The 26056-nt window shown below is 51.0% G+C and overlaps 1 protein-coding gene across 3 annotated transcripts in view; it reads right to left on the bottom strand.

Moving 5' to 3' along the window:
* Nucleotides 1-2066: 2066 nt before the first annotated feature.
* Nucleotides 2067-26056, bottom strand: part of abcb4 (ATP-binding cassette, sub-family B (MDR/TAP), member 4) — a 198882-nt gene continuing 174892 nt past the window's right edge. For all 3 annotated transcript variants that reach the window (XM_072508646.1, XM_072508647.1, XM_072508648.1), the window contains exons 26-28: nt 25184-25390; nt 16557-16703; nt 2067-2390 (exon numbers count right to left, since the gene is read on the bottom strand). In XM_072508646.1, coding sequence (XP_072364747.1) covers nt 2190-2390; nt 16557-16703; nt 25184-25390 — 555 coding nt within the window. In that variant the 3' untranslated portion in view covers nt 2067-2189. The remainder of the gene's footprint in view (nt 2391-16556; nt 16704-25183; nt 25391-26056) is intronic.

The following is a 26056-nucleotide window of genomic DNA, read 5'->3' as shown; positions in this document are numbered from 1 at the left end:
CACCCGACATCGCCCCATGTAAATAGTTACGTCATATACACACGCTGTACACAACACACGCACACACTCTTAGATGCACTCACGACACAATTATATTTATAACCACGTAGGCACATATCTTTGTAAAAAGGGGGGATGTCATGATATTCAAACACACACATCATGATAGACACACCAACAGACAAATCAGAACACACAACACCACAACCAATGACAGAAAGATATAAAAGCACAGACACGACCCCCGGTGGTCAGTATTAGCTGCAGAGGAGGACCAGGACAGATCTGCTACCAAACACACTCAGGGAGACAGCACGTGCAGAGTATCCAGAACGAACTGTATTATAAGAGTTAAAATAAAATAGAGTTGTACCACATACAACTGTGTTGGCTCATCTGTGCACCAGAGCACCCAACACCACATAAACATCACCAACAATCTGTCCTGGTCCACCCACATCAACGCTACAACCAAAAAAGCACAACAGCTCCTATACTTCCTCAGGGAATTAGCATGTCTACAACGAGTCTTACCAATTCCTGTAGATGTACCAGAGAAAGCATCCTATCTGGCTGCATCACAGCTTGGTATGGCCAATACCGCAAGAAACTACAGAGAGCGATCTGCCTGGACTGTACACAGAACAATACTTTTCACTGTACCTCGGTATACATGACAATAAATCTAAATCGGGAAGATAGGATCTCACCAGCTAGTTGCACAGAGTACAGAACAATCCTCACTCCCAGAGGACCATTGGTCCCCAACAATGAAAATGGAACAACAAGTTACTATGACAACAGGGGCCATGGGGACAACAGATCGCTCCATACATGAAAACATAGAACATACAATAAATACATGAGTAAACATAATGAAAATACATAAACATACATAGTGAAATATACGGTATATAGTGCTATAACTGCAGAGAAGATGTGTAGGAAGATCAGTTCAGTCCATAAGATCAGTTCAGACCCTAGAGGGTCATTTAGGAGTCTGGTAACAGCGTGGAAGAAGGGTCACAGAGAAGGAAGATCATTCATCTAATAAGAACTAATAAGAATAACAAACAGTTGGTTCATGAGTGAGAACAGTTGTGGTATAGGGTAACTTGTGTAACTCAAAATTACACATGGTAGTGCATGCAAATTTGTCGGTTTTTCATTATGGAAAGGGGGATGTTTCAGTTTTGAAATATGCCTAAGTGTTCTACCTGGCTAGCCATGAGGAACTCTCTGGGGTAGTCACACCCCTCTCTGTTCCTCTCTCCTTGCTCTGCCACTCTCCCCTCTCTTTGCTGCTCCCCTCAGTGCTGCTCTGCTCTTTCTGTTGCAGCTCCACTCCCTCTGCTGCTAAAGCTCCCTACACTGCTGCTCCTATCTCTCCCAGAGTGAACCATACTTGAAGATTGTGCAGATCAGAGAATATGTGCATCAGTCTGATTATGTCCCCGTCAAGCGTGATTTTTAAAAAAAATTCATGGGACGTTGGCGTTGCAGGCTATGCCAGCATTTATTGCCCATCCCTAATTGCCCTTGAGGGTAGTTAAGAGTAACCACAATGCTGTGGGTCTGGAGTCACATGTAGGCCCGACCAAGTAAGGATGGCAGATTTCCTTCCCTAAAGGTCATTAGTAAACCAGATGGGTTTTTACGACAATCGACAATGGTTTCATGGTCATTAGATTTCAAATGTCATCATCTGCAGTGGCGGGATTTGAACCTGGAACCCCAAGAGTACTCTAGGTCGCTGGATTACTAGTCCAGTTGCAATACCACTATGGCACCACCTGTTGTAAGTGCTGGGCCACCATTGAATTTACTCTCTCTACCTGGGATATTTGGGAGTAAGCAATCTTCTCTTTTGTTTTTCAACCACAAAACCTCATATATTCTAACAGATCAAACAGGTTTGATTAAGATCCGGGAAACTAAATTAGTTCCATTACTTTGACATAACTGCAAACTGGAATAGTAATCTACATTGTCTAGATGAAGGTAAAATTAGCTGCAATCTCTTTAGGATATCGTTGATACATTAAAAGTACTATGTAAATAAAATATAGTGTTTTCCAAGGATTTATTTTTATTGGTATTTAACAGAAATCATAATGAAACTACAAATGATATTTTTTGAATAATTGCACTGTGGTTATTACATATTCTTTTACTTTCCCTTAAGTCACTCAGTTTCGACCCATTTGTGCAGTCACGAGGCTGTAGTAAAGAGCTTGGTTAGCAATAAGTTGTTGATGTGTTCCTTCCTCTGCAATCCGGCCATTATTAAACACTGCTATTTTGTTGGCATTTTGGATGGTAGATAGGCGATGAGCTATTACAATGCAGGTACGACCCTCTCTTGCTTTGTCCAGTGCCTCTTGAACGACCTGTTAATTTGGATGAAGTGATAAAATGATTTTGACCATGTTGATTTTTTTCAAAATGTACCTGACCAATGTTTGTTAAAATTGATAGCTTTGCAATTATATATCTGCACGGAATGCACACAGACCACTTACCCCAAAGAATATTAGGCCACCTCCCCAGCATAACCAAGATTGGAAACTACCAAAAGCTGAAAAAGAATTATGCCCAACATCCTCTTCATGGCCCTTTGAGCTTCTCTCCACCCAAACCCCAATTCCAAATACCTATATCTGACATCCTAATCCTCGGTAAGTCCTTCTTGCCCATGACTTCCATTTTCATTAAACTCCACTGAATCCTTGTCAAAATGGAACTGAAAATCCTTATCCCTTGTGTACAAGTCCCACTATGACAGTGGCCCACAATACTTGTGTAACCACTTCACGGTAGCATGAGCAGCATGGTAGCCTGGGTAGCATGGTAGCATGGGCAGTATGGTAGCACAGTGGTTAGCACTATGGCTTCACAGTGCCAGGGTCCCAGATTCGATTCCCAGCTTGGTCAATATCTGTGCGGAGTCTGCATGTTCTCCCCTTGTCTGCGTAGGTTTCCTCCGGGTGCTCCGGTTTCCTCCCACAAGTCCGGAAGCTCTTTCCAGACTGCTTCACTGCAATGTCGACTTCAGGAAGCCACGGTAGCACAGTGGTTAGCACTGTTGCTTCACAGCGCCAGGGTCAATTCCCGGCTTGGTCACTGTCTGTGTGGAGTCTGCACATTATTCCCGTGTTTGCATGGGTTTCTTCCGGGAGCTCCAGTTTCTTCCCACAAGTCCCGAAAGACATGCTGGATAGGTGAATTGGACTTTCTGAATTTTCCCTCTGTGTACCCGAACAGGCGCTGGAATGTGGCGACTAGGGGCTTTTCACAGTAACTTCATTGCAGTGTTAATGTAAGCCTACTTGTGACAATAAAAAGATTATTATTAATTCTACATTCCAACCCATCACTATCTGTCCTCTTGAGTTCAGCTTCTTGTACATCCACTCAGCCATCAGCCATCTTGGCCTTACTCTGGAACCCTCCTCCCAATTGAATTTAAGTAAAGCCAGTTACTTAGGATTGAGAGATGAGCTGGCGAAGATAAATTGGGAAATTAGATTAAAATATATTATGGCAGCTGAGTAATAGTGAAATTTTCATAATTCTCTGAGAATCTGCAGTCCATTGAGAAATAAAAACTCTATAGGCAAAGAGATCCATTCACATAGGTCCCTTAGAGGCTGAGACAGGGAAGATTACAATGGATTTAAAGAAATGGTTGAAACGTTAGACCGTTATCTCACATCTGTCTTGATATTAAGGGCACAACATACCACAATAAATGGGGATCCGAGGATTCAATGAGAGTGAGGAACTTAAAGTGATTAATATCAGCAGAGCAAATGTACTGGAGGAATTAATGGTGCTCAAACTGACAAATCCTAACAATCTGATGGCCTACACCCTAGGGTTCTATAAGGTGCCTGCAGAGATGAAACGACTGTGATCTTCCAACAGTTCCTAGATTTCGGCACTGTCCCAGGAGATTGAAAGGTAGCAAATAAAGCATGCTTCACAAAAGAGTAGAGAGAAAACATGGATATACAGAGCAGTTAGCCTGACATCAGTCATAATGCAGGAATCCATTATTAATGAAATGGTAACGGGCCACTTAGTGAACTAAATATAATTATGCCGAGTTATGTTGGCTTTTATACTAAGGGGATTGGAGTACAACAATTTTTAAAAAATAAATTTAGAGTACCCAATTCATTTTTTCCAATTAAGGGGAAATTTAGTGTGGCCAATCTACCTACCCTGCACATCTTTGCGTTGTGGGGGCGAAACCCATGCAAACACGGGGAAAGTGCAATCTCCACACGGACAGTGACCCAGAGCCGGGATCGAACCTGGTACCTCGGCGCCGTGAGGTAGCAATACTAACCACTGTGCCACCGTACTGCCCCCTGGAGTACAACAATAAGGAAGTCTTGCTACAATTGTACAGAGCTTTGGTGAGACTGCCCATGGAGTACCATACACAGTTTTGCTCCTGCACCTAAAAAAGGTGACGTAAAGTTTCACTTGAATGAATAGGTTTTCAGGTGAGAAGAGATGGGCGTAGAGTGGACCTATACATACTGCAGTTTAGAAGGAGGAGAGATGATCTAATTGAAATATATGAAATGCTGAAGGGTAGATGCTGAGGTGTCCCCACCCCCCTCCCCGGCTTGAGGATCTAGAACTAGGGGGTATTATCTCAGGATGAGGGTACAGTCAATTTTGATTAAGAATAGGAGACATTTCTTCACTTGGAGGCTGTGAATTTAGGCATTCTCTACCACAGAGGGCTTTGGATGGTCAATTGTTCAGTATATTCAGTTCTAAGATTGACAGATCTATGGACTCTAAGAGAATCAAGGAATGTTTGATTGGATGGAAAAGAAGAGTTGAGATTGACGATCAGCCATGATCTTAAGTAGCAAAGCAGGCCGAAGGATGTCCTGACCACTTCTGTTCTTGTGAGAGGGGAACATTTTCTTGCGTACCTTGGCAGGGTATCAAATGTGTTGGCAGAGGAACAAAATATCATAGCCACTGGGAAAATTATGAGGAAAGGTTAGCGAAATCAGAAAGACAATGAGAAAGTACTGGATATGCTGAAAAAGGTCAGGCAGCACCTGAGAGAAGAGACAAGAAGCGTTGTCTTTGGACCCTTCTTAAGAACTAAAAATAATTGAATTTAAGGAAACTGGGTTTATTCTGGCTGGAAAAGACACTCTAGGCTAGGTTTTATGATCCCCAAGCAGCGGATTTGCAGATGGGGAACAATGTCATTGGTATCTTACCTGCTGCCTACCCACCTGTCTCTGATCCTGCCGCCATTTTATCTATGTGCGCCTCACCCACCCATGGGGCAATTTAGGTTCTTAAGTTCCCAATTATTTGGAATTAACGAGCAGTGGGACAGACCCACGCCAAGTGTCCAGCCTGGCAGGTTTCACTGAGGGTGGGAAAGGCAGGGGTCCTTCCCTCTTTCACAGGCTCAGTAGGCTGACTGGTGGACACCCCCTGGAGCATTTCCCCCATTCCCATTCCCCTCATCAGAGGGTACATCTGACAGCGGGCAGAAAGAGGATATTCATTACTACTCAGAAATGGCATATGCCAAAAAAAAATAGGTGCCCAGGGCCCATACCCTAATCAGAAGTTAGGCCCTTTGCGAAGCAAATAAACGGCCTAGTGTCTGTTTGAGGTTCTCTCTGAATGATTGAGTATCCTGTTGATATTGGCTGCATTCAGTAAATGCAGATTTACTTGCTTGACTGCAATACAAAAGCTGTTTGTTAAAATATCTGACATTATGTGGTGATACACCACTGTACTTCCCTAGCGTTGTACATAGTTATATAATAGTTGTGTGTAACGTGGCCCTGTAATCCTGTGTATTGTACTGTGTATTGTACTGTAGCGCTGTCGAGGTTCGGTCACCTGTATGTAACCTGACCTGGCCACGGAGAGCTCCGCCTTGGCCACGCCCCCGGGAGTTAGGTATAAGACCCAGCTTCTGAGACCTGACCCATTTTGTCTGGGGTCGTCTGTGTCAGGTAAGCTTCCTATGTAGTGTATTAAAGCCTTGGTTAAATTCTCACATGTCTTTGTGGTTCTTGACGCTTAGTGCATCAATTTAATACACTAGTTATAATGGAGGCTGCTCTGAAACCCGACAAGCTCTCGCTCGACCCCCACGCTCCACGCGCGGATCACCTTTTCAACTGCTGGCTCCGGTGTTTCGAGGCCTACCTGGAAGCATCCTCCGCCTTCGCCAAAACGGACGCTGACCGACTCAACCTCCTGTGCTCACAGCTCGACTATGGGCTTTTCGACCTCATCACGGGAACAACGACCTACGCCGATGCCATCGTGAAGCTCAAAAGCTGGTATGCACGAACTGTTAATTCTCTTTACGCCCGCCACCGCCTCGCCTCCCGGCACCAGCAGCAGGGTGAACCCCTATCCGTGTTCGTTTGGGACCTCCGTGCCCTCGCGCTCACCTGCAACGCGCCAGCAGTCTCCGCTGAGCAGAACACTGAGGCCCTGGCGCTCGATGCCTTTGTAGCCGGCATCGCTTCCGTCCCAATTCGCCAACTCCTACTGGCACAAACTACCCTGACTCTGGACACGGCAGTCACTATGGCAGAGGGCCAACAGGCAGCCTAGGACAATAATACGTCCTACACGCCTGCCCAAACTTCCTATGCGCCTGCCCACATTCCCTACGTGGCCGCTACCTCCCTGCCGCCCGCCCAGCAACAACCCCTGCAAGTCACGGCCCACCCAGCCACACCAGCAGTAAAAATAATGCCTGGGCCCGCCCCAGTGTTACTTTTGTGGCCAGGCAAAACACCCCAGGAAACGCTGCCCTGCTAGAGATGCTACCTGTTCAGCCTGTGGCAAGAAAGGCCATTTTGCAAACGTCTGCCGCTCCACCGCTGCCTCGGGGTTCAACACCGCGGCCTGCTACTCCTGGGTGTCGCCATCCTCCATTCCCGGCTTGCTATTCGACACGTGGTCCGCATGGGCGCCGCCCGGAACCCCGACTTACGTCACTTCCGGCCCACCGCCGATCGTCACTTCCGGTCCTGCGCACTCGACCGAAATGCTGCAAACAACTGAGATGCAGCCAACGACAGCAACCTGGCCTCCAACAGCAGCCTACGACGCCTGGGCGCCGCCACCTTCTTCCGCAGGCCGCTCCCCGGATCCGGCACCCTTCTCCAACAGCTCCACCATCGCATCCATCGTCCTCGACCAGGACCGACCGCATCAGCTCGCCAGATCCACCATGGAGGTTCAGGTAAATTGTTTCACTGTTACCTGCCTCTTCGACAGCGGCAGCACGGAGAGCTTCCTCCACCCGGACACCGTGCGCCGCTACTCCCTCAAGGTACTACCCACGCGCAGGCATATTTCCATGGCCTCCAACTCCCAGTCGGCCGAGGTTTCGGGCTACTGCATCGTCACCCTCTCAGTGAACGGCGCGGTGTTCCAGGATTTCAAATTCATGGTCCTCCCTCACCTCTGCGCCGCCGCGATCCTCGGCCTGGACTTTCAATGCCACCTGCGCAGCCTCACCTTGCATTTTAACGGCCCCCTCCCCCCCCCTCACGGTCTCCAACCCCCAGTTCTTCCCTGATCCCCCCCCGGGTCCCACCTGTAGTCTCGCCACGCTCAGGATCCCCCCCCCCTTCACTGTTTGCTAATCTCGCCCCCGACTGCAAGCCCGTGGCTACTAAAAGTCGGCGTTACAGTTTCGGGGACCGCCAATTCATTCGAGCGGAGATTAAGCGCCTTCTCTCGGAAAAGATCATTGCTCACAGCACCAGCCCCTGGCGAGCCCAAGTGGTGGTAGTCAAGTCTAGCGAGAAACACCGCATGGTCATTGACTACAGTCAGACCATCAACCGGTACACGCTGCTTGATGCGTATCCCCTCCCCCGCATATCTGACATGGTCAACCGGATTGCACAGTATCGGGTGTTCTCCACCATAGACTTGAAATCCGCCTACCACCAGCTCCCTATCCGCCCGGAGGACCGTAACTTCACGGCCTAGGCGGACGGCCGCCTCTACCACTTTCTTAGGGTACCCTTTGGCGTCACCAATGGAGTCTCGGTCTTCCAACGGGAGATGGACCGAATGGTGGACCAGAACAGACTGCGGGCTACCTTCCCGTATCTGGACAACGTCACCATCTGCGGCCACAACCAGCAGGACCATGACATCAACCTCACTAAATTTCTCCAAACTGCCAAACGCCTCAATCTCACGTACAACGAGGCAAAATGTGTTTTCGGCACCACCCGCCTCGCCATACCCGGCTACATGGTGGAGAACGGTGTCCCCTGCCCCGATCCTGACCGTCTGCGCCCCCTTCTCGAACTCCCCATTCCCACCTGCCCCAAAGAACTGAGGCGATGCCTCGGGTTCTTTGCCTACTATGCCCAGTGGGTGCCCGAGTATGCTGACAAGGCCCGACCCCTCCTCCGTTCCCCCTCATTCCCCCTCCCGCCCAAGGCCTGCCAGGCCTTCCACCTCCTAAAAACCGCTATCGCCAAAGCCGCCATGCATGCGGTAGATGAGTCTCCACCATTCCAAGTCGAGAGCGATGCCTCCGACTTTGCCCTGGGTGCCACCCTCAACCAGGCGGGCAGGCCCATCGCCTTCTTTTCCCGCACACTCCAAGGCCCCGAGATCCGCCACTCCTGTGTTGAGAAGGAGGCACAGGCCATAGTGGAAGCCATCCGGCACTGGAGGCACTACCTGGCCGGAAAACCATTTACCCTCGTTACTGACCAACGATCAGTTGCGTTCATGTTCGACAACAAACAACGAGGTAAAATCAAAAATGATAAGATATTACGGTGGAGGATCGAACTCTCCACCTACATTTATAGTATCTTATACCGGCCAGGTAACCTCAATGATCCTCCTGATGCCCTGTCCCGTAGTACTTGTGCGAACGCACAGGATGACCGACTGCGGGCACTACATAATGACCTCTGTCACCCGGGCGTCAGGCGGTTCTACCACTACACCAAGGGCCACAACCTGCCCTTCTCAGTCGAGGAGGTCAAGGCCATGACTAGGGACTGCCAAGTCTGTGCGGAGTGTAAGCCGCAATTCTACAAGCCAGACAAGGCGCACCTAATCAAGACTACCCGCCCCTTTGAACGTCTCAGCATTGACTTCAAAGGGCCCCTCCCCACCCACAACCGCAACACGTACTTCCTCAATGTCATCGATGAGTACTTGACCTCCGCCACCGTCATCAAAGCGTTGCACGACCTCTTCGTGCTGTTCGGTTATCCCAATTACATTCACAGTGACCGGGGCTCCTCCTTCATGAGTGAGGAGCTGCGTCGGTACCTGCTCGCCAGGGGCGTTGCCTCGAGCAGGACGACCAGTTACAACCCCCGGGGGAACGGACAGGTGGAGAGGGAGAACGCAACAGTTTGGAAGACCGTGCTGCTAGCCCTCAAGTCCAAAGGCCTACCAGTCTCCCGTTGGCAGGAGGCCCTCCCTGCCGCACTCCACTCCATCCGGTCCCTTTTGTGTACTGCAACGAATGCTACCCCTCATGAGCGGATGTTTCTCTTCTCCAGGAGATCGGCATCCGTGACATCGCTTCCGTCCTGGCTCCTGTCCCCGGGAGACGTCCTGCTCCGCAAGCACGTGCGGACCTCTAAGGCGGAGCCCCTGGTGGAGAGAGTCCGTCTCCTCCACGCCAACCCACAGTACGCATACATAGCGTACCCCGACGGGCGTGAGGAGACCGTCTCCATCAAGGACCTGGCCCCCTCTGGGGCCCCTGCCGCCCCCGCCCCGCAACCTCCACCCCGCTCCCTCTCTGCTCCCGTCGATCCCTCGGCCTGTTACTACTCCGTGCCAGCCGCTGTCATCCCGCAGTTTCGCCTCGAGCCAGCCGAAGCGGTGGTGGACGTCATGCCGCCTCGCGACCCAGCACCACCGACCGCACGGATACCGCCGGACACTACCTCAGCGCCGCAGCTCCGACGTTCAAAGAGATCGACCAAACCCATCGTTCGTCTCGACCTCTGACGACACGGAACCTCCTGATGGACTCTGTTCGTTACTCCCTGTTTGTTCACTGTGTTTGCTACTCCATATTTTAACCCCGGACTTCCTTCTAAACAAGGGGTGAATGCGGTGATACACCACTGTACTTCCCTAGCATTGTACATAGTTATAGAATAGTTGTGTGTAACGTGGCCCTGTAATCCTGTGTATTGTACTGTAGCGCTGTCGAGGTTCGGTCACCTGTATGTAACCTGACCTGGCCACGGAGAGCTCCGCCTTGGCCACGCCCCCGGGAGTTAGGTATAAGACCCAGCTTCTGAGACCTGGCCCATTTTGTCTGGCGTCGTCTTTTTTTTTTCATAGAATTTACAGTGCAGAAGGAGGCCATTCGGCCCATCGAGTCTGCACCGGCTCTTGGAAAGAGCACCCTACCCAAGGTCAACACCTCCACCCTATCCCCATAACCCAGTAACCCCACCCAACACTAAGGGCAATTTTGGACACTAAGGGCAATTTATCATGGCCAACCCACCTAACCTGCACATCTTTGGACTGTGGGAGGAAACCGGAGCACCCGGAGGAAACCCACGCACACACGGGGAGGATGTGCAGACTCCGCACAGACAGTGACCCAAGCCGGAATCGAACCTGGGACCCTGGTTCCCCCGCATATCTGACATGGTCAACCGGATTGCACAGTATCGGGTGTTCTCCACCATAGACTTGAAATCCGCCTACCACCAGCTCCCTATCCGCCCGGAGGACCGTAACTTCACGGCCTAGGCGGACGGCCGCCTCTACCACTTTCTTAGGGTACCCTTTGGCGTCACCAATGGAGTCTCGGTCTTCCAACGGGAGATGGACCGAATGGTGGACCAGAACAGACTGCGGGCTACCTTCCCGTATCTGGACAACGTCACCATCTGCGGCCACAACCAGCAGGACCATGACATCAACCTCACTAAATTTCTCCAAACTGCCAAACGCCTCAATCTCACGTACAACGAGGCAAAATGTGTTTTCGGCACCACCCGCCTCGCCATACCCGGCTACATGGTGGAGAACGGTGTCCCCTGCCCCGATCCTGACCGTCTGCGCCCCCTTCTCGAACTCCCCATTCCCACCTGCCCCAAAGAACTGAGGCGATGCCTCGGGTTCTTTGCCTACTATGCCCAGTGGGTGCCCGAGTATGCTGACAAGGCCCGACCCCTCCTCCGTTCCCCCTCATTCCCCCTCCCGCCCAAGGCCTGCCAGGCCTTCCACCTCCTAAAAACCGCTATCGCCAAAGCCGCCATGCATGCGGTAGATGAGTCTCCACCATTCCAAGTCGAGAGCGATGCCTCCGACTTTGCCCTGGGTGCCACCCTCAACCAGGCGGGCAGGCCCATCGCCTTCTTTTCCCGCACACTCCAAGGCCCCGAGATCCGCCACTCCTGTGTTGAGAAGGAGGCACAGGCCATAGTGGAAGCCATCCGGCACTGGAGGCACTACCTGGCCGGAAAACCATTTACCCTCGTTACTGACCAACGATCAGTTGCGTTCATGTTCGACAACAAACAACGAGGTAAAATCAAAAATGATAAGATATTACGGTGGAGGATCGAACTCTCCACCTACATTTATAGTATCTTATACCGGCCAGGTAACCTCAATGATCCTCCTGATGCCCTGTCCCGTAGTACTTGTGCGAACGCACAGGATGACCGACTGCGGGCACTACATAATGACCTCTGTCACCCGGGCGTCAGGCGGTTCTACCACTACACCAAGGGCCACAACCTGCCCTTCTCAGTCGAGGAGGTCAAGGCCATGACTAGGGACTGCCAAGTCTGTGCGGAGTGTAAGCCGCAATTCTACAAGCCAGACAAGGCGCACCTAATCAAGACTACCCGCCCCTTTGAACGTCTCAGCATTGACTTCAAAGGGCCCCTCCCCACCCACAACTGCAACACGTACTTCCTCAATGTCATCGATGAGTACTTGACCTCCGCCACCGTCATCAAAGCGTTGCACGACCTCTTCGTGCTGTTCGGTTATCCCAATTACATTCACAGTGACCGGGGCTCCTCCTTCATGAGTGAGGAGCTGCGTCGGTACCTGCTCGCCAGGGGCGTTGCCTCGAGCAAGACGACCAGTTACAACCCCCGGGGGAACGGACAGGTGGAGAGGGAGAACGCAACAGTTTGGAAGACCGTGCTGCTAGCCCTCAAGTCCAAAGGCCTACCAGTCTCCCGTTGGCAGGAGGCCCTCCCTGCCGCACTCCACTCCATCCGGTCCCTTTTGTGTACTGCAACGAATGCTACCCCTCATGAGTGGATGTTTCTCTTCTCCAGGAGATCGGCATCCGTGACATCGTTTCCGTCCTGGCTCCTGTCCCCGGGAGACGTCCTGCTCCGCAAGCACGTGCGGACCTCTAAGGCGGAGCCCCTGGTGGAGAGAGTCCGTCTCCTCCACGCCAACCCACAGTACGCATACATAGCGTACCCCGACGGGCGTGAGGAGACCGTCTCCATCAAGGACCTGGCCCCCTCTGGGGCCCCTGCCGCCCCCGCCCCGCAACCTCCACCCCGCTCCCTCTCTGCTCCCGTCGATCCCTCGGCCTGTTACTACTCCGTGCCAGCCGCTGTCATCCCGCAGTTTCGCCTCGAGCCAGCCGAAGCGGTGGTGGACGTCATGCCGCCTCGCGACCCAGCACCACCGACCGCACGGATACCGCCGGACACTACCTCAGCGCCGCAGCTCCGACGTTCAAAGAGATCGACCAAACCCATCGTTCGTCTCGACCTCTGACGACACGGAACCTCCTGATGGACTCTGTTCGTTACTCCCTGTTTGTTCACTGTGTTTGCTACTCCATATTTTAACCCCGGACTTCCTTCTAAACAAGGGGTGAATGCGGTGATACACCACTGTACTTCCCTAGCATTGTACATAGTTATAGAATAGTTGTGTGTAACGTGGCCCTGTAATCCTGTGTATTGTACTGTAGCGCTGTCGAGGTTCGGTCACCTGTATGTAACCTGACCTGGCCACGGAGAGCTCCGCCTTGGCCACGCCCCCGGGAGTTAGGTATAAGACCCAGCTTCTGAGACCTGGCCCATTTTGTCTGGCGTCGTCTTTTTTTTTTCATAGAATTTACAGTGCAGAAGGAGGCCATTCGGCCCATCGAGTCTGCACCGGCTCTTGGAAAGAGCACCCTACCCAAGGTCAACACCTCCACCCTATCCCCATAACCCAGTAACCCCACCCAACACTAAGGGCAATTTTGGACACTAAGGGCAATTTATCATGGCCAACCCACCTAACCTGCACATCTTTGGACTGTGGGAGGAAACCGGAGCACCCGGAGGAAACCCACGCACACACGGGGAGGATGTGCAGACTCCGCACAGACAGTGACCCAAGCCGGAATCGAACCTGGGACCCTGGTTCCCCCGCATATCTGACATGGTCAACCGGATTGCACAGTATCGGGTGTTCTCCACCATAGACTTGAAATCCGCCTACCACCAGCTCCCTATCCGCCCGGAGGACCGTAACTTCACGGCCTAGGCGGACGGCCGCCTCTACCACTTTCTTAGGGTACCCTTTGGCGTCACCAATGGAGTCTCGGTCTTCCAACGGGAGATGGACCGAATGGTGGACCAGAACAGACTGCGGGCTACCTTCCCGTATCTGGACAACGTCACCATCTGCGGCCACAACCAGCAGGACCATGACATCAACCTCACTAAATTTCTCCAAACTGCCAAACGCCTCAATCTCACGTACAACGAGGCAAAATGTGTTTTCGGCACCACCCGCCTCGCCATACCCGGCTACATGGTGGAGAACGGTGTCCCCTGCCCCGATCCTGACCGTCTGCGCCCCCTTCTCGAACTCCCCATTCCCACCTGCCCCAAAGAACTGAGGCGATGCCTCGGGTTCTTTGCCTACTATGCCCAGTGGGTGCCCGAGTATGCTGACAAGGCCCGACCCCTCCTCCGTTCCCCCTCATTCCCCCTCCCGCCCAAGGCCTGCCAGGCCTTCCACCTCCTAAAAACCGCTATCGCCAAAGCCGCCATGCATGCGGTAGATGAGTCTCCACCATTCCAAGTCGAGAGCGATGCCTCCGACTTTGCCCTGGGTGCCACCCTCAACCAGGCGGGCAGGCCCATCGCCTTCTTTTCCCGCACACTCCAAGGCCCCGAGATCCGCCACTCCTGTGTTGAGAAGGAGGCACAGGCCATAGTGGAAGCCATCCGGCACTGGAGGCACTACCTGGCCGGAAAACCATTTACCCTCGTTACTGACCAACGATCAGTTGCGTTCATGTTCGACAACAAACAACGAGGTAAAATCAAAAATGATAAGATATTACGGTGGAGGATCGAACTCTCCACCTACATTTATAGTATCTTATACCGGCCAGGTAACCTCAATGATCCTCCTGATGCCCTGTCCCGTAGTACTTGTGCGAACGCACAGGATGACCGACTGCGGGCACTACATAATGACCTCTGTCACCCGGGCGTCAGGCGGTTCTACCACTACACCAAGGGCCACAACCTGCCCTTCTCAGTCGAGGAGGTCAAGGCCATGACTAGGGACTGCCAAGTCTGTGCGGAGTGTAAGCCGCAATTCTACAAGCCAGACAAGGCGCACCTAATCAAGACTACCCGCCCCTTTGAACGTCTCAGCATTGACTTCAAAGGGCCCCTCCCCACCCACAACCGCAACACGTACTTCCTCAATGTCATCGATGAGTACTTGACCTCCGCCACCGTCATCAAAGCGTTGCACGACCTCTTCGTGCTGTTCGGTTATCCCAATTACATTCACAGTGACCGGGGCTCCTCCTTCATGAGTGAGGAGCTGCGTCGGTACCTGCTCGCCAGGGGCGTTGCCTCGAGCAAGACGACCAGTTACAACCCCCGGGGGAACGGACAGGTGGAGAGGGAGAACGCAACAGTTTGGAAGACCGTGCTGCTAGCCCTCAAGTCCAAAGGCCTACCAGTCTCCCGTTGGCAGGAGGCCCTCCCTGCCGCACTCCACTCCATCCGGTCCCTTTTGTGTACTGCAACGAATGCTACCCCTCATGAGTGGATGTTTCTCTTCTCCAGGAGATCGGCATCCGTGACATCGTTTCCGTCCTGGCTCCTGTCCCCGGGAGACGTCCTGCTCCGCAAGCACGTGCGGACCTCTAAGGCGGAGCCCCTGGTGGAGAGAGTCCGTCTCCTCCACGCCAACCCACAGTACGCATACATAGCGTACCCCGACGGGCGTGAGGAGACCGTCTCCATCAAGGACCTGGCCCCCTCTGGGGCCCCTGCCGCCCCCGCCCCGCAACCTCCACCCCGCTCCCTCTCTGCTCCCGTCGATCCCTCGGCCTGTTACTACTCCGTGCCAGCCGCTGTCATCCCGCAGTTTCGCCTCGAGCCAGCCGAAGCGGTGGTGGACGTCATGCCGCCTCGCGACCCAGCACCACCGACCGCACGGATACCGCCGGACACTACCTCAGCGCCGCAGCTCCGACGTTCAAAGAGATCGACCAAACCCATCGTTCGTCTCGACCTCTGACGACACGGAACCTCCTGATGGACTCTGTTCGTTACTCCCTGTTTGTTCACTGTGTTTGCTACTCCATATTTTAACCCCGGACTTCCTTCTAAACAAGGGGTGAATGCGGTGATACACCACTGTACTTCCCTAGCATTGTACATAGTTATAGAATAGTTGTGTGTAACGTGGCCCTGTAATCCTGTGTATTGTACTGTAGCGCTGTCGAGGTTCGGTCACCTGTATGTAACCTGACCTGGCCACGGAGAGCTCCGCCTTGGCCACGCCCCCGGGAGTTAGGTATAAGACCCAGCTTCTGAGACCTGGCCCATTTTGTCTGGCGTCGTCTTTTTTTTTTCATAGAATTTACAGTGCAGAAGGAGGCCATTCGGCCCATCGAGTCTGCACCGGCTCTTGGAAAGAGCACCCTACCCAAGGTCAACACCTCCACCCTATCCCCATAACCCAGTAACCCCACCCAACACTAAGGGCAATTTTGGACACTAAGGGCAATTTATCATGGCCAACCCACCTAACCTGCACATCTTTGGACTGTGGGAGGAAACCGGAGCACCCGGAGGAAACCCACGCACACACGGGGAGGATGTGCAGACTCCGCACAGACAGTGACCCAAGCCGGAATCGAACCTGGGACCCTGGAGCTGTGAAGCAATTGTGCTAACCACCATGCTACCGTGCCCGTCTGTGTCGGGTAAGCTTCCTATGTAGTGTATTAAAGCCTTGGTTAAAGTCTCACATGTCTTTGTGGTTCTTGACGCTTAGTGCATCACATTAAAACCATATTCCATCATCATCCACTGCCCAACTCCCATCATTGAAGCCTCCTCCCACCGTTGCCAGCCACACCTTGGCCAAACTGCGACCTTCCAAGATTCTGGTACATACACAAACCTGGATGCTGCTACCCCATCCCCCTCTCCCCGACCACTACCCCTGCTCCCCTTGGTCCTTGCACATGACAACATAAACACCAGCTGCAGCCTTACCATTTCACTTTCTGTATCAAGTGCTGAAGTGGCTTCATCGAGTAGGAGGACCTTCGGGTTTCGGACTAATGCTCGGGCAATGGCAACACGTTGTTTCTGACCCCCAGACAGCTGGGCCCCCTTGTCTCCGACACATGTATTATATTTCTATATAAATTGAGTAAAATAAGCAAAATTAGTATCTTAGCATTTATACAAATACAGAATTTTATATTGTTTGGATGGATTATTTTCTTGCAGCTTCTGCGTCTGGATTAACTGCAGTCTAATACTTTTCGTCAATAATTTAATAGCTTCAGGATGAGTAGTACTGACTTTCAAAATTGTAAGAAGTCTTACAACACCAGGTTAAAGTCCAACAGGTTTGTTTCGAATCACTAGCTTTCGGAGCACAGCTCCTTCCTCAGGTGAATGAAGAGGTGGGTTCCAGAAACATATATATACATAAATTCAATGATGCAAGACAATACTTTGAATGCGAGTTTTGCAGGTAATTAAGTCTTTACAGGTCCAGAGGGAGTAACTGGAGAGAGGGATAATCACAGGTTAAAGAGGTATGAATTGTCTCAAGCCAGGACAGTTGGTAGGATTTCGCAAGGTGGGACTTCTGGAAGCAACTATGGAGTGAAAGGTCACATATTTGGCAGCTCCCTCTTTTGGTGGTCTTTTTGTGGCTTTTAAGCTGGATTTCTACAGGAATTTTCCAGATTAAAGGTGTAAAAGTGAGAAGAGAAGGAGGTGCTCCCTAGTTTATGGAGCTGCGCCCAGGGAAAAATCGAAAAAGGATGAATCAAAAGTTGGTTGGAAGTGCGGACCAGAGTTCGAGGGAGGTAATGGCAGGGACGCAGGGTCTGACCACGGCAGCTCAGTGGTCGACGGACCAGATGGTGAGCTTCTTGATCGAGAAGTTCACTCAACATCACAGAGAGTGTGCGGAGGACCTGGCCCGGGCGGTGGACTCGATCAGGGCTGTGGTTGACCGTGTGGAGGAGAGATTGACGACCCACGGACAGGCGATTCAGAAGCTGGAGGAGCTGACGGCGGAACGAGAGGAACAGTCCACCGCGATGGCAGCAGAGATAGGGATGTTACAGGACCAACAGAAACGACTGCTGGAGAAAGTGGAGGACCTGGAGAACTGTTCTCGGAGGCAGAATATCCGTTTCACTGGTCTGCCAGAGGGGAAGGAAGGAGCGATGCTGGTGCGTATGTGGGAAGATGTTGGAGAAGCTGATGGGGGAGGGTTCGTTCCCCAAGCCGTTGGAGATGGACCGAGCCCACAGGGCGATCATGCGTAAGCCCCAGGGGTGTGAGAACCCGAGGGCGATGGTGGTACAACTACATCAGTTCCTGGACAAGGAACACATCCTGAGGTGGGCCAGGCAGACGAAACGGTGCATGTGGGAAGATGCTGAGATCCGGATGTATCAGGACTTGGGAGCAGAATTCGCAAAGAGGAGGGCGAGTTTTAATAAAGTCAAGGCGGCCCTGTATGAGAAGAAAATAAAGTTTGAACTGCTTTACCGGGCCTGTCTATGGGTGACTTATGAGTGTCAGGAGCTGTACTTTGGCGCGCCGGAGGACGTGGCGGACTTTATGAAGGACAATAATTTGATGGGAAAATAAGGACCATGAACCTTGACTGTGGAGAACTGAGCTAGGAGTGATGTTTTGCTTTGTAAAAACCTTAGACTTTTAACTTATAATTTAATTTGTGACGTTCGAAAAGATGTTTGAGATTCTGCAAGTATAATTCTTTTTCTTTTTTCCGGTCTTTTTCATTCGGTTCTGTTTAAAGGTGTTTGACTAGATAAGATTTTGTTAAGGGAGGAGAGGTGGGCCTTTGTGCTCGGACCTTGGGAGGGACTGTTTGTTTGTTTTTTTGCTTTTTGCCATTGTTCTGGGAACTTGTACTAAGAGTGGGGGAGGGGAACCAGCAGGTGGTAGTACGCTAAGCATCAGGGGCAGGAGCTGCCAGGCTGCTGGGAGAGCTAGTTCACAGAAGCAAAGTGGGGGGTGAGCTGAAGATCAATGTAGCTGGGGGGGGCGGGGGGGGGGGGTAGACTGCTGATGAGGGGGGGGGACTTTCAAGGTGTTGAAGGAGGAGAGTGGACGACGGTAACTGCCGGGTGGTGGGCCAGGTGAGGTGCGGGGCATGGGCCAAGGGCTGGCCTAGAGAAGGTCATAGCTGATCGAAAGGGGAAGGGCGTAGAGTGCCCCATGACCAGGTTGGTCATGTGGAACGTGGGTGGGCTGAATGGGCCGGTCAAAAGGGCTCGTGTGTTCACACACTTGAAGCAGCTGAAGGCGGACGTGGCCATGTTGCAAGAGACGCACTTGAAGCTGGGAGACCAAGTTATACTGAAGAAGGGATGGGTCGGGCAGGTGTTTCATTCGGGATTGGACTTTAAAACAAAGATGGTGGCAATTCTGGTTAACAGAAAGGTGGCATTCGAGGTGGGAAAGATAGAGGCAGACCTGGGGGGTAGATTTATTATGGTCAGTGGGAAGCTGGAGGAAATGGTGTTGGTGAATATATACGCCCCAAACTGGGATGATGTCGTATTTTTCAAAAGGGTGCTGGGGAAGATTCTCGACATGGACTCCCCCCAGCTGATTATGGGGGGAGATTTTAACACAGTTGTATATCCGAGACTAGACCGATCGAGTTCCCGAAACACCGGGAAAGGTGTCAGCAATAGCGAAAGAGCTGCAGGGGTTCATGGAGCGCATGGGAGAGGTGGAACCGTAGAGATTCGGAGGTCAAGGAACATGGAGTAATCATTTTCCTCCCATGTGCACAAGGTGTATTCCAGGATAGACTTTTTCGTACTGGACAAAACGCTGTTAGCTGGGGTAGAGGGCACTGAATATTCAGCAATCATGGTGTTGGATCACGCTCCACACTGGATAGACCTACGAGTGAGCACAGGAAAGACCCAGCGTCCGCAATGGAGGTTAGATGTAGGGCTGCTAGCGGAGGATAAGATCTGTGAGCGGGTGAGGGAGGCCACCCGAGGGTACATAAAGAGCAACATCATGGGTGAGACCGCGGTGGGGATGGTTTGGGAAGCACTGAAGGCGGTTATTAGAGGGGAATTTATCTTGATTCGGGCCCACAGGGAGAAGACTGAATGGGCGGTGTTGGACAGACTGGTAGGGGATATTTATAGGTGGACAGGAGATATGCGGAGTCTCCGGATGAGGAGTTCCTGAAGGAGCGTCAGAGACTTCAAATGGGATTTGGGCTCCTGTCCACAGGTAAGGCAGAGGGGCAGCTGAGGAGGGTAAAAGCACATCAGCTGAGAAAACAGGAGGCGGCGAGGGAAATTGGGAAGGTAAAGGATATGAGGGGGAAGATGGTGGTGGACTCGGGGGCGGTAAATGATGTGTTTCGTGAATTCTAGTTGACTTTATAAATCGGAACCCCCAGTCGGGGAGGAGGGTATGAAGCAAATTCTGGGGGGACTAAAGTTCCCGAAGGTAGATGAGGAGCTGGTGGAAGGCTTGGCAGGCCCAATTGGGCTCGGGGAGGTGATGGACGGATTGGGGGCGATGCAATTGGATAAGGCCCCGGGACCTGATGGATACCCGGTGGAGTTCTACGAAACGTTTTCTGGGTTACTGGAACCACTCCTGGTAAGGCTTTTAATGTGTCTAAGGAGCTGGGAGTGCTCCCCCCAAAGTTATCACAAGCATCGATCTCTCTCATTTTGAAGCGGGATAAGGACCCAAAGAGCTGTGGATCATAAGGCCGACCTCCCTTTTGAACGTTGACGCTAAATTGCTCGCAAAGATCTTGGCCACATATGTAAAGGGCTGTGTCCCAGAGGTAATCGGGGAGGATCAGATGGGATTTGTGAAGGGGAGGCACCTGATGTCCAACATTAGACGGCTCTTAAATGTTAAAATGATGCCAACGGAGGGGCACGAGGTAGTAGCCATGGATGCAGAAAAAGCCTTTGACCGGGTGGAGTGGAAGTACCTATGGGATATTTTAGGCAGGTCTGGGTTCGGGCAAGGATTTGTGGATTGGGCCCAGCTGCTGTACCAGGCTCCGGTGGCAAATGTAAGAACCAACCAGGTCCAGTCAGAATATTTTAGTCTTTGTAGGGGGACAAGACAAGGATGTCCACTTTCCCCACTGCTGTTTGCCCTGGTCATAGAGCCCTTGGCAATGGCCCTTAGGTCATCGAATGCCTGGCGAGGGATAGTGAGAGGGGGGTGGAGAGTAGGGTCTCACCCTACATGGACAATTTACTCCTTTATATCACAGACACCTGGAATTATGGAGGCACTGGAAGAACTTGGGCGGTTTTCAGGCTACAAGCTAAATATGGGAAAGAGCGAGGTAATTGCGATTCAGGCATGGGGGAAGGAAAGGAGATTGAGGGAGTTACCTTTTAAAGTGGTGGGGAGGAGTTTCAGGTATCTGGGGATTCAGGTGGTTAAGGATTGGGGGCAGCTCCACAAGTTAAATTTGGGTAATGTGGTCGATCAGATGAAAAGGGATTTCCGCAGGTGGGACTTGGTCCTGCTGACACTGGCAGGGAGGATGCAGGCGGTGAAGATGTTGGTCCCCCCCGAGGCTGCTGTTCTTTTTTCAATGTCTCCCGATTTTTTTCCCGAAGGCCTTTTTTATGAAAATGAATGCAGTAATCTCTGGTTTTGTGTGGGCTGGGAGCTGCGGGGAGGGGGGCTTGGCCCTCCTGAGTTTTATTAACTATTACTGGGCAGCCAACATATCAATGGTCAGGAAGTGGGTAGTGGGGGAGGGGTCGGTTTGGGAGTGAGGAGAAGCGGCATCTTGTAAGGGCACAAGCTTGGAGGCTTTATTAATGGTGCCCCTGCCGTTCTCGCCGGCTCGGTACTCCATAAGCCTGGTGGTGGTGGCAGCCCTGAGGGTGTGGGGGCAATGGAGACAGCACATTGGATTGGAGGGGCCATCAGTGTGGTCACCGATTTGTGATAATCACCGTTTTATTCCAGGGGGGCTGGATGGGGGCTTTAGAAAGTGGCAGCGGGCAGGGATTGAGAGATTTGGGGATCTCTTAATTGAGGAGGGTTTCTCGAGCCTGGAGGTATTAGAGGAGGAGCTTGAGTTGCCGGGTGGGAACGGGTTTCAGTACCTGCAGATACGGGATTTTGTTCGGAGGCAGGTTCCAAGCTTTCCTCGCCTCCCCCTGAGGGGACTACAGGATAAGGTGTTGTCAAAAATGGGAGTTGGGGAGGGGAGAGTCTCAGAGATATACAAGGAATTGATGGAGTAGGAAGGAGTCCCAATTGGGGAGGTGAAGAGGACGTGGGAGGAAGAGTTGGGAGGGGAGTTGGAAGTCGGACTATGGGAAAAGGCCTTGAGGAGGGTTAATTCATCCTTGTTGTGTGCCAGGCTTAGTCTGATCCAGTTCAAGGTAGTCCATCGGGCTCATATGACTATGGCCCAGAATAGGTTTTTGAGGAAGTGGAGGATAGGTGCGGAGGCTGTGGGGGAAACCCGGCCAATCATGTACATATGTTCTCGGCGTGTCCGAAGTTGAGGGGATTCTAGCAGAGATTTGCGGACGTCATGTCAGAGGTCCTGGAAGGGAGGGTGACCCCGAGTCCGGAAATGGCAATATCTGGGGTATCGGAAAATCCGGGGCCTGGGGGGGGGGGGGGAGGCCGATGTCCTGGCCTTCTCCTCCCTGGTGGCCCGGAGACAAATTTTGCTGGGATGGAAGGACTCGGAGCCTCCAATGTCAGGCGTATGGTTTAGCGACGTGGCATGTCTCTCAGTCTGGAAAAAATTAAGTTAGCCTTGAGAGGTTCAACCCAGGGTTTCGCCCGGAGGTAGCAGCCGTTCAACGACTTCTTTAAGGAAGAATTGGGGAGGGGGGGTTAGTAGGGTATGTTATTTTAATGTTGTTGCGTGTGTCGGCCTGCTCGGTTGTTTAAGAAATGTTAAATTGTTAAAACTGTGAAAATTACAAATGCTACAATAAAACATTTTCTAAAAAAAAAGGATTTTGCAAGACCATGCAGATGCTGCGACAACAGATGAATGAACATCGCTCGACAATTGCAAGGCAGTAATGTTCCCTTGTAGTCGGGGAACACTTCAGCAGTCAAGGGCATTCAGCCTCTGATCTTTGGGTAAGCGTTCTCCAAGGTGGCCTTCAGGACACGCGACAGAATCGGCGAGCAGAAACTTATAGCCAAGTTCCGCACACATGAGTACGGCCTCAACCGGGGCCTTAGATTCATGTTGCATTACATTAACCCCCCACCATCTGGCCTGGGTTTGAAAATCCTACCAACTGTCCTGGGTTGAGAAAATTCACACCTGCTTAACCTGTGATTATCCCTCTCTCCGGTTGCTGTCTGGACCTGTAAAGACTTAATTACCTGCAAAGACTCGCATTCAAAGTATCGTCTTGCATCATTGACTTTGTCTATATATGTTTCTGGAACCCACCTCTTCATTCAACTGAGGAAGGAGCTGTGCTCCGAAAGCTAGTGATTCGAAACAAACCTGTTGAACTTTAACCTGGTGTCATAAGACTTCTTACTGTGCTCACCCCAGTCCAACGCCGGCATCTCCACATCATTTCAAAATTGTGACTAACTTGGTGTTTGCATGTATAAAGTGGCACTACTTCAGAATAGTCTAACCTACTAAATACTGTGACACTGCAGAGAGTGATGATCTGTTGTACAACATTAGGCGTGTTACAGCTGGTAACACAACATAATACGAGGAAAGAGTAAATTTCTTCCTTCTCCTCTTTTCCCAGCATTTTCCCAGTCCCATAGCGACAGGTTAGGAAACAGGACCAGGAAGCCAAATTGCAAATAGCATGTCCACTCATTTACCAGACACATTCCTACCTCAAGTGGAATCTTGCCGGAGGCGGGGTCAATGTGGCAGAGTCTACCAGGTATTGGAGGATAGCCTATTAGGGAAGGCATTTTTTGGTGTCACCTGGATTTTCCTGATGATGGCTGGCCCACCTCCCCTCCCCACTACTGAGGTCAGAGCCCAGCAGACAGGTGGAAGTGGCTACCTGGTGGCATGCTGGTGGTGGGGCGGGGCAACAACACCTCCCTTCAATCACGCCAGTATGGACCCCTAGTAGTGGCTACAAGCCATCCTGTGGAGCGGTTTCTGCCTCCATATTGATTGCCTGACAAGGTGTAATTTTTTTAAGTTTTCACAATACTGTAGAGAATGCCTCCATTTTGACACCCCCCTCGCAGTCTCCTGCCTGCTCAGCTGTACTCCGGTCTCCTGGTGGAGTTGCTGGCCAGATATCCTCCAACTTGGCATCCCATTTCCCTGGTCTTCCCCCCCCCACCCCATCTTTAATTGATCAGGGCTCCTGGAGGCAGCTTCTTAACTAATTGCATTCGAGAGGATCATGAAAATGCATCTCAATGGCCACGTCCGGGTTCCCAACCTGGAATTGAAGCCAACGTTGGGACCGCAACCTAACCAGGAAAATTCATCCCATAAGGTGTGCAAAACTATTGAAAAGGAATAAAATAACGAAATATATACAATTCTTCGGATTGTGGGTATCATTTATCCCAATTATTTATTGTGTTAAGAAAACAAAAGTTGTTTTAAAGATTTATATTTGTATTGCCAAACAGTAGAAATAAGGCAAAGGGCACAATCTATCGGCCTCTCGCAAGATTTACCCGGCTTGCCTTGCGAGATCTAATGCGAGAGTCGCAATCTGGAACCTGCCCCACAACGGATGGGACCTAAATTTGCATATTTAAGACTTCACCATGGCACCATTTAGCACTGGTCCACACAAACATGGACCAGGCGTGACGGCAACTGGGGGTGGTCTCCCAGGCGATCGGAGGCCCCCGGGTGGTTGGGCTCTGGGTAGGGTGGTACCTTGGCACTCCCGCTCTTGGTCTGTAGCCCTGTAGGTAACAGCACTTCAAGCACAAATCTGGTGTTCTTTATTAACAAGTGGATTTCTTGATTAATATGGAGTTCAGTCGCTACGGGAAGAAGGCAGGGGAATGAGGATGAGGAACATATCAACCATGATCGAATGGCGGAACTGGCTCGATGGGCTAAATGGCCTAATTCTGCTCCTACATTTTATGATCTTATGGGTTCGGAGTGGAGTGTGTATTTGACAACAGCTAATCTGTGTGATTAAAGGGACTTTGTGTTACTGAGACTATTGGATCTTAAGATGTACTTTGAAATCAGTGTTAAACTTAAAATCTATGTGTATCTGTTGAGCTAAAGGGGGGGGGGGGGGGGAGTATTGTAACGTAATCCAAACTCTCATGTTTAACAATTTTTTCTTGTTAAAAATAATTAGCCGTCCTGTGACTCTGTTCCTCCACATTAAACAAAATGTAAAAGTTACGGTTTTACGAGCCAGGGTTTCATTCTGGAATCTTCCCGTCCAGTTATAATATCAACTGGGATTGTATCAATTGAATGAACATTGTCTTTTTTGCTTGGTTCCTAATTTCATGGAGGAAGCTACCAACCTCTACATATAAGCAATTGGCCTTCTAGTCAACATGTATTTCTCTCACCAGAACTCTAGTGTAAACAAGATGTTCTTACTGAGCTGCTGCATGGTTATGAGTGCCACCACAGAGAAGCTTACCTGAGGGAGTGTTTCAACAAAGGAATGTATGTTTGCTGCTTTGGCTGCAGCCTCTATCTCCTCCTGGGACACGACCCTACTGTTGTCCCCATAGGCAATGTTCTCAGCAATATTGCAGTCAAACAAAACAGGTTCTTGGGACACAATTCCAATCTGTGCCCGAGCCCACTGAATATTGAGGTCCTTCATATTGTGACCATCTAAAAGCTAGAGAAAAAAATATTTCAATAAGCAATGCTTCATCTTAGGCCATTGAAATGGAGATACATTGTAGACTAGATACAGGAGGATCAAAAGAAGATCATGGTACAAGATAACAAGCAAGGTTATTGCACAGTAAAATGCAGGGTTCCTGCACAACAACAGCACGGGTACATATGGCAAAGTGATTATTAATGCCTATCACATGCACATGACGGCAACAAGAAAGGCTGTTAAGGATTCTGAGTCCTGCACAATATTGACAGACACAGCTCTGAATTATACCATGGCAAATACTGATTGATCAGACTTCAATAAAATGGGTTGAATGTTGCATTTTTAAATACTGTTTCTGTTTTATATTATCCTCAGAGGGAAAGCAGAAGATAATCCACCACATGAGCAACTATGTGGATGCTGTCAGTGCAGGGTCTGTCATGATATTCAAGTGAACATCACAGCACATACACACATACATAATGATAGACAGAGCAACGGACCAATTAGCAGACATAACACGACAGCCAATCACAGACAAGAGCATACACAGTACAAAACAAGAAACACGACACTTCCTGGGCAGTCCATCAGGAGACGGCACAGGGCAAGGACCTCAAAGCCAGACACTCACACAGTCACCACGTGCTGAGTACCAGGTTTGTTATATAAATA

Source organism: Scyliorhinus torazame, chromosome 6 (assembly GCF_047496885.1).
Source record: "Scyliorhinus torazame isolate Kashiwa2021f chromosome 6, sScyTor2.1, whole genome shotgun sequence".
Taxonomy (NCBI): domain Eukaryota; kingdom Metazoa; phylum Chordata; class Chondrichthyes; order Carcharhiniformes; family Scyliorhinidae; genus Scyliorhinus; species Scyliorhinus torazame.
Note: the sequence above shows the minus strand (reverse complement) of the source record. Positions and strands in the feature narration are given on the sequence as shown.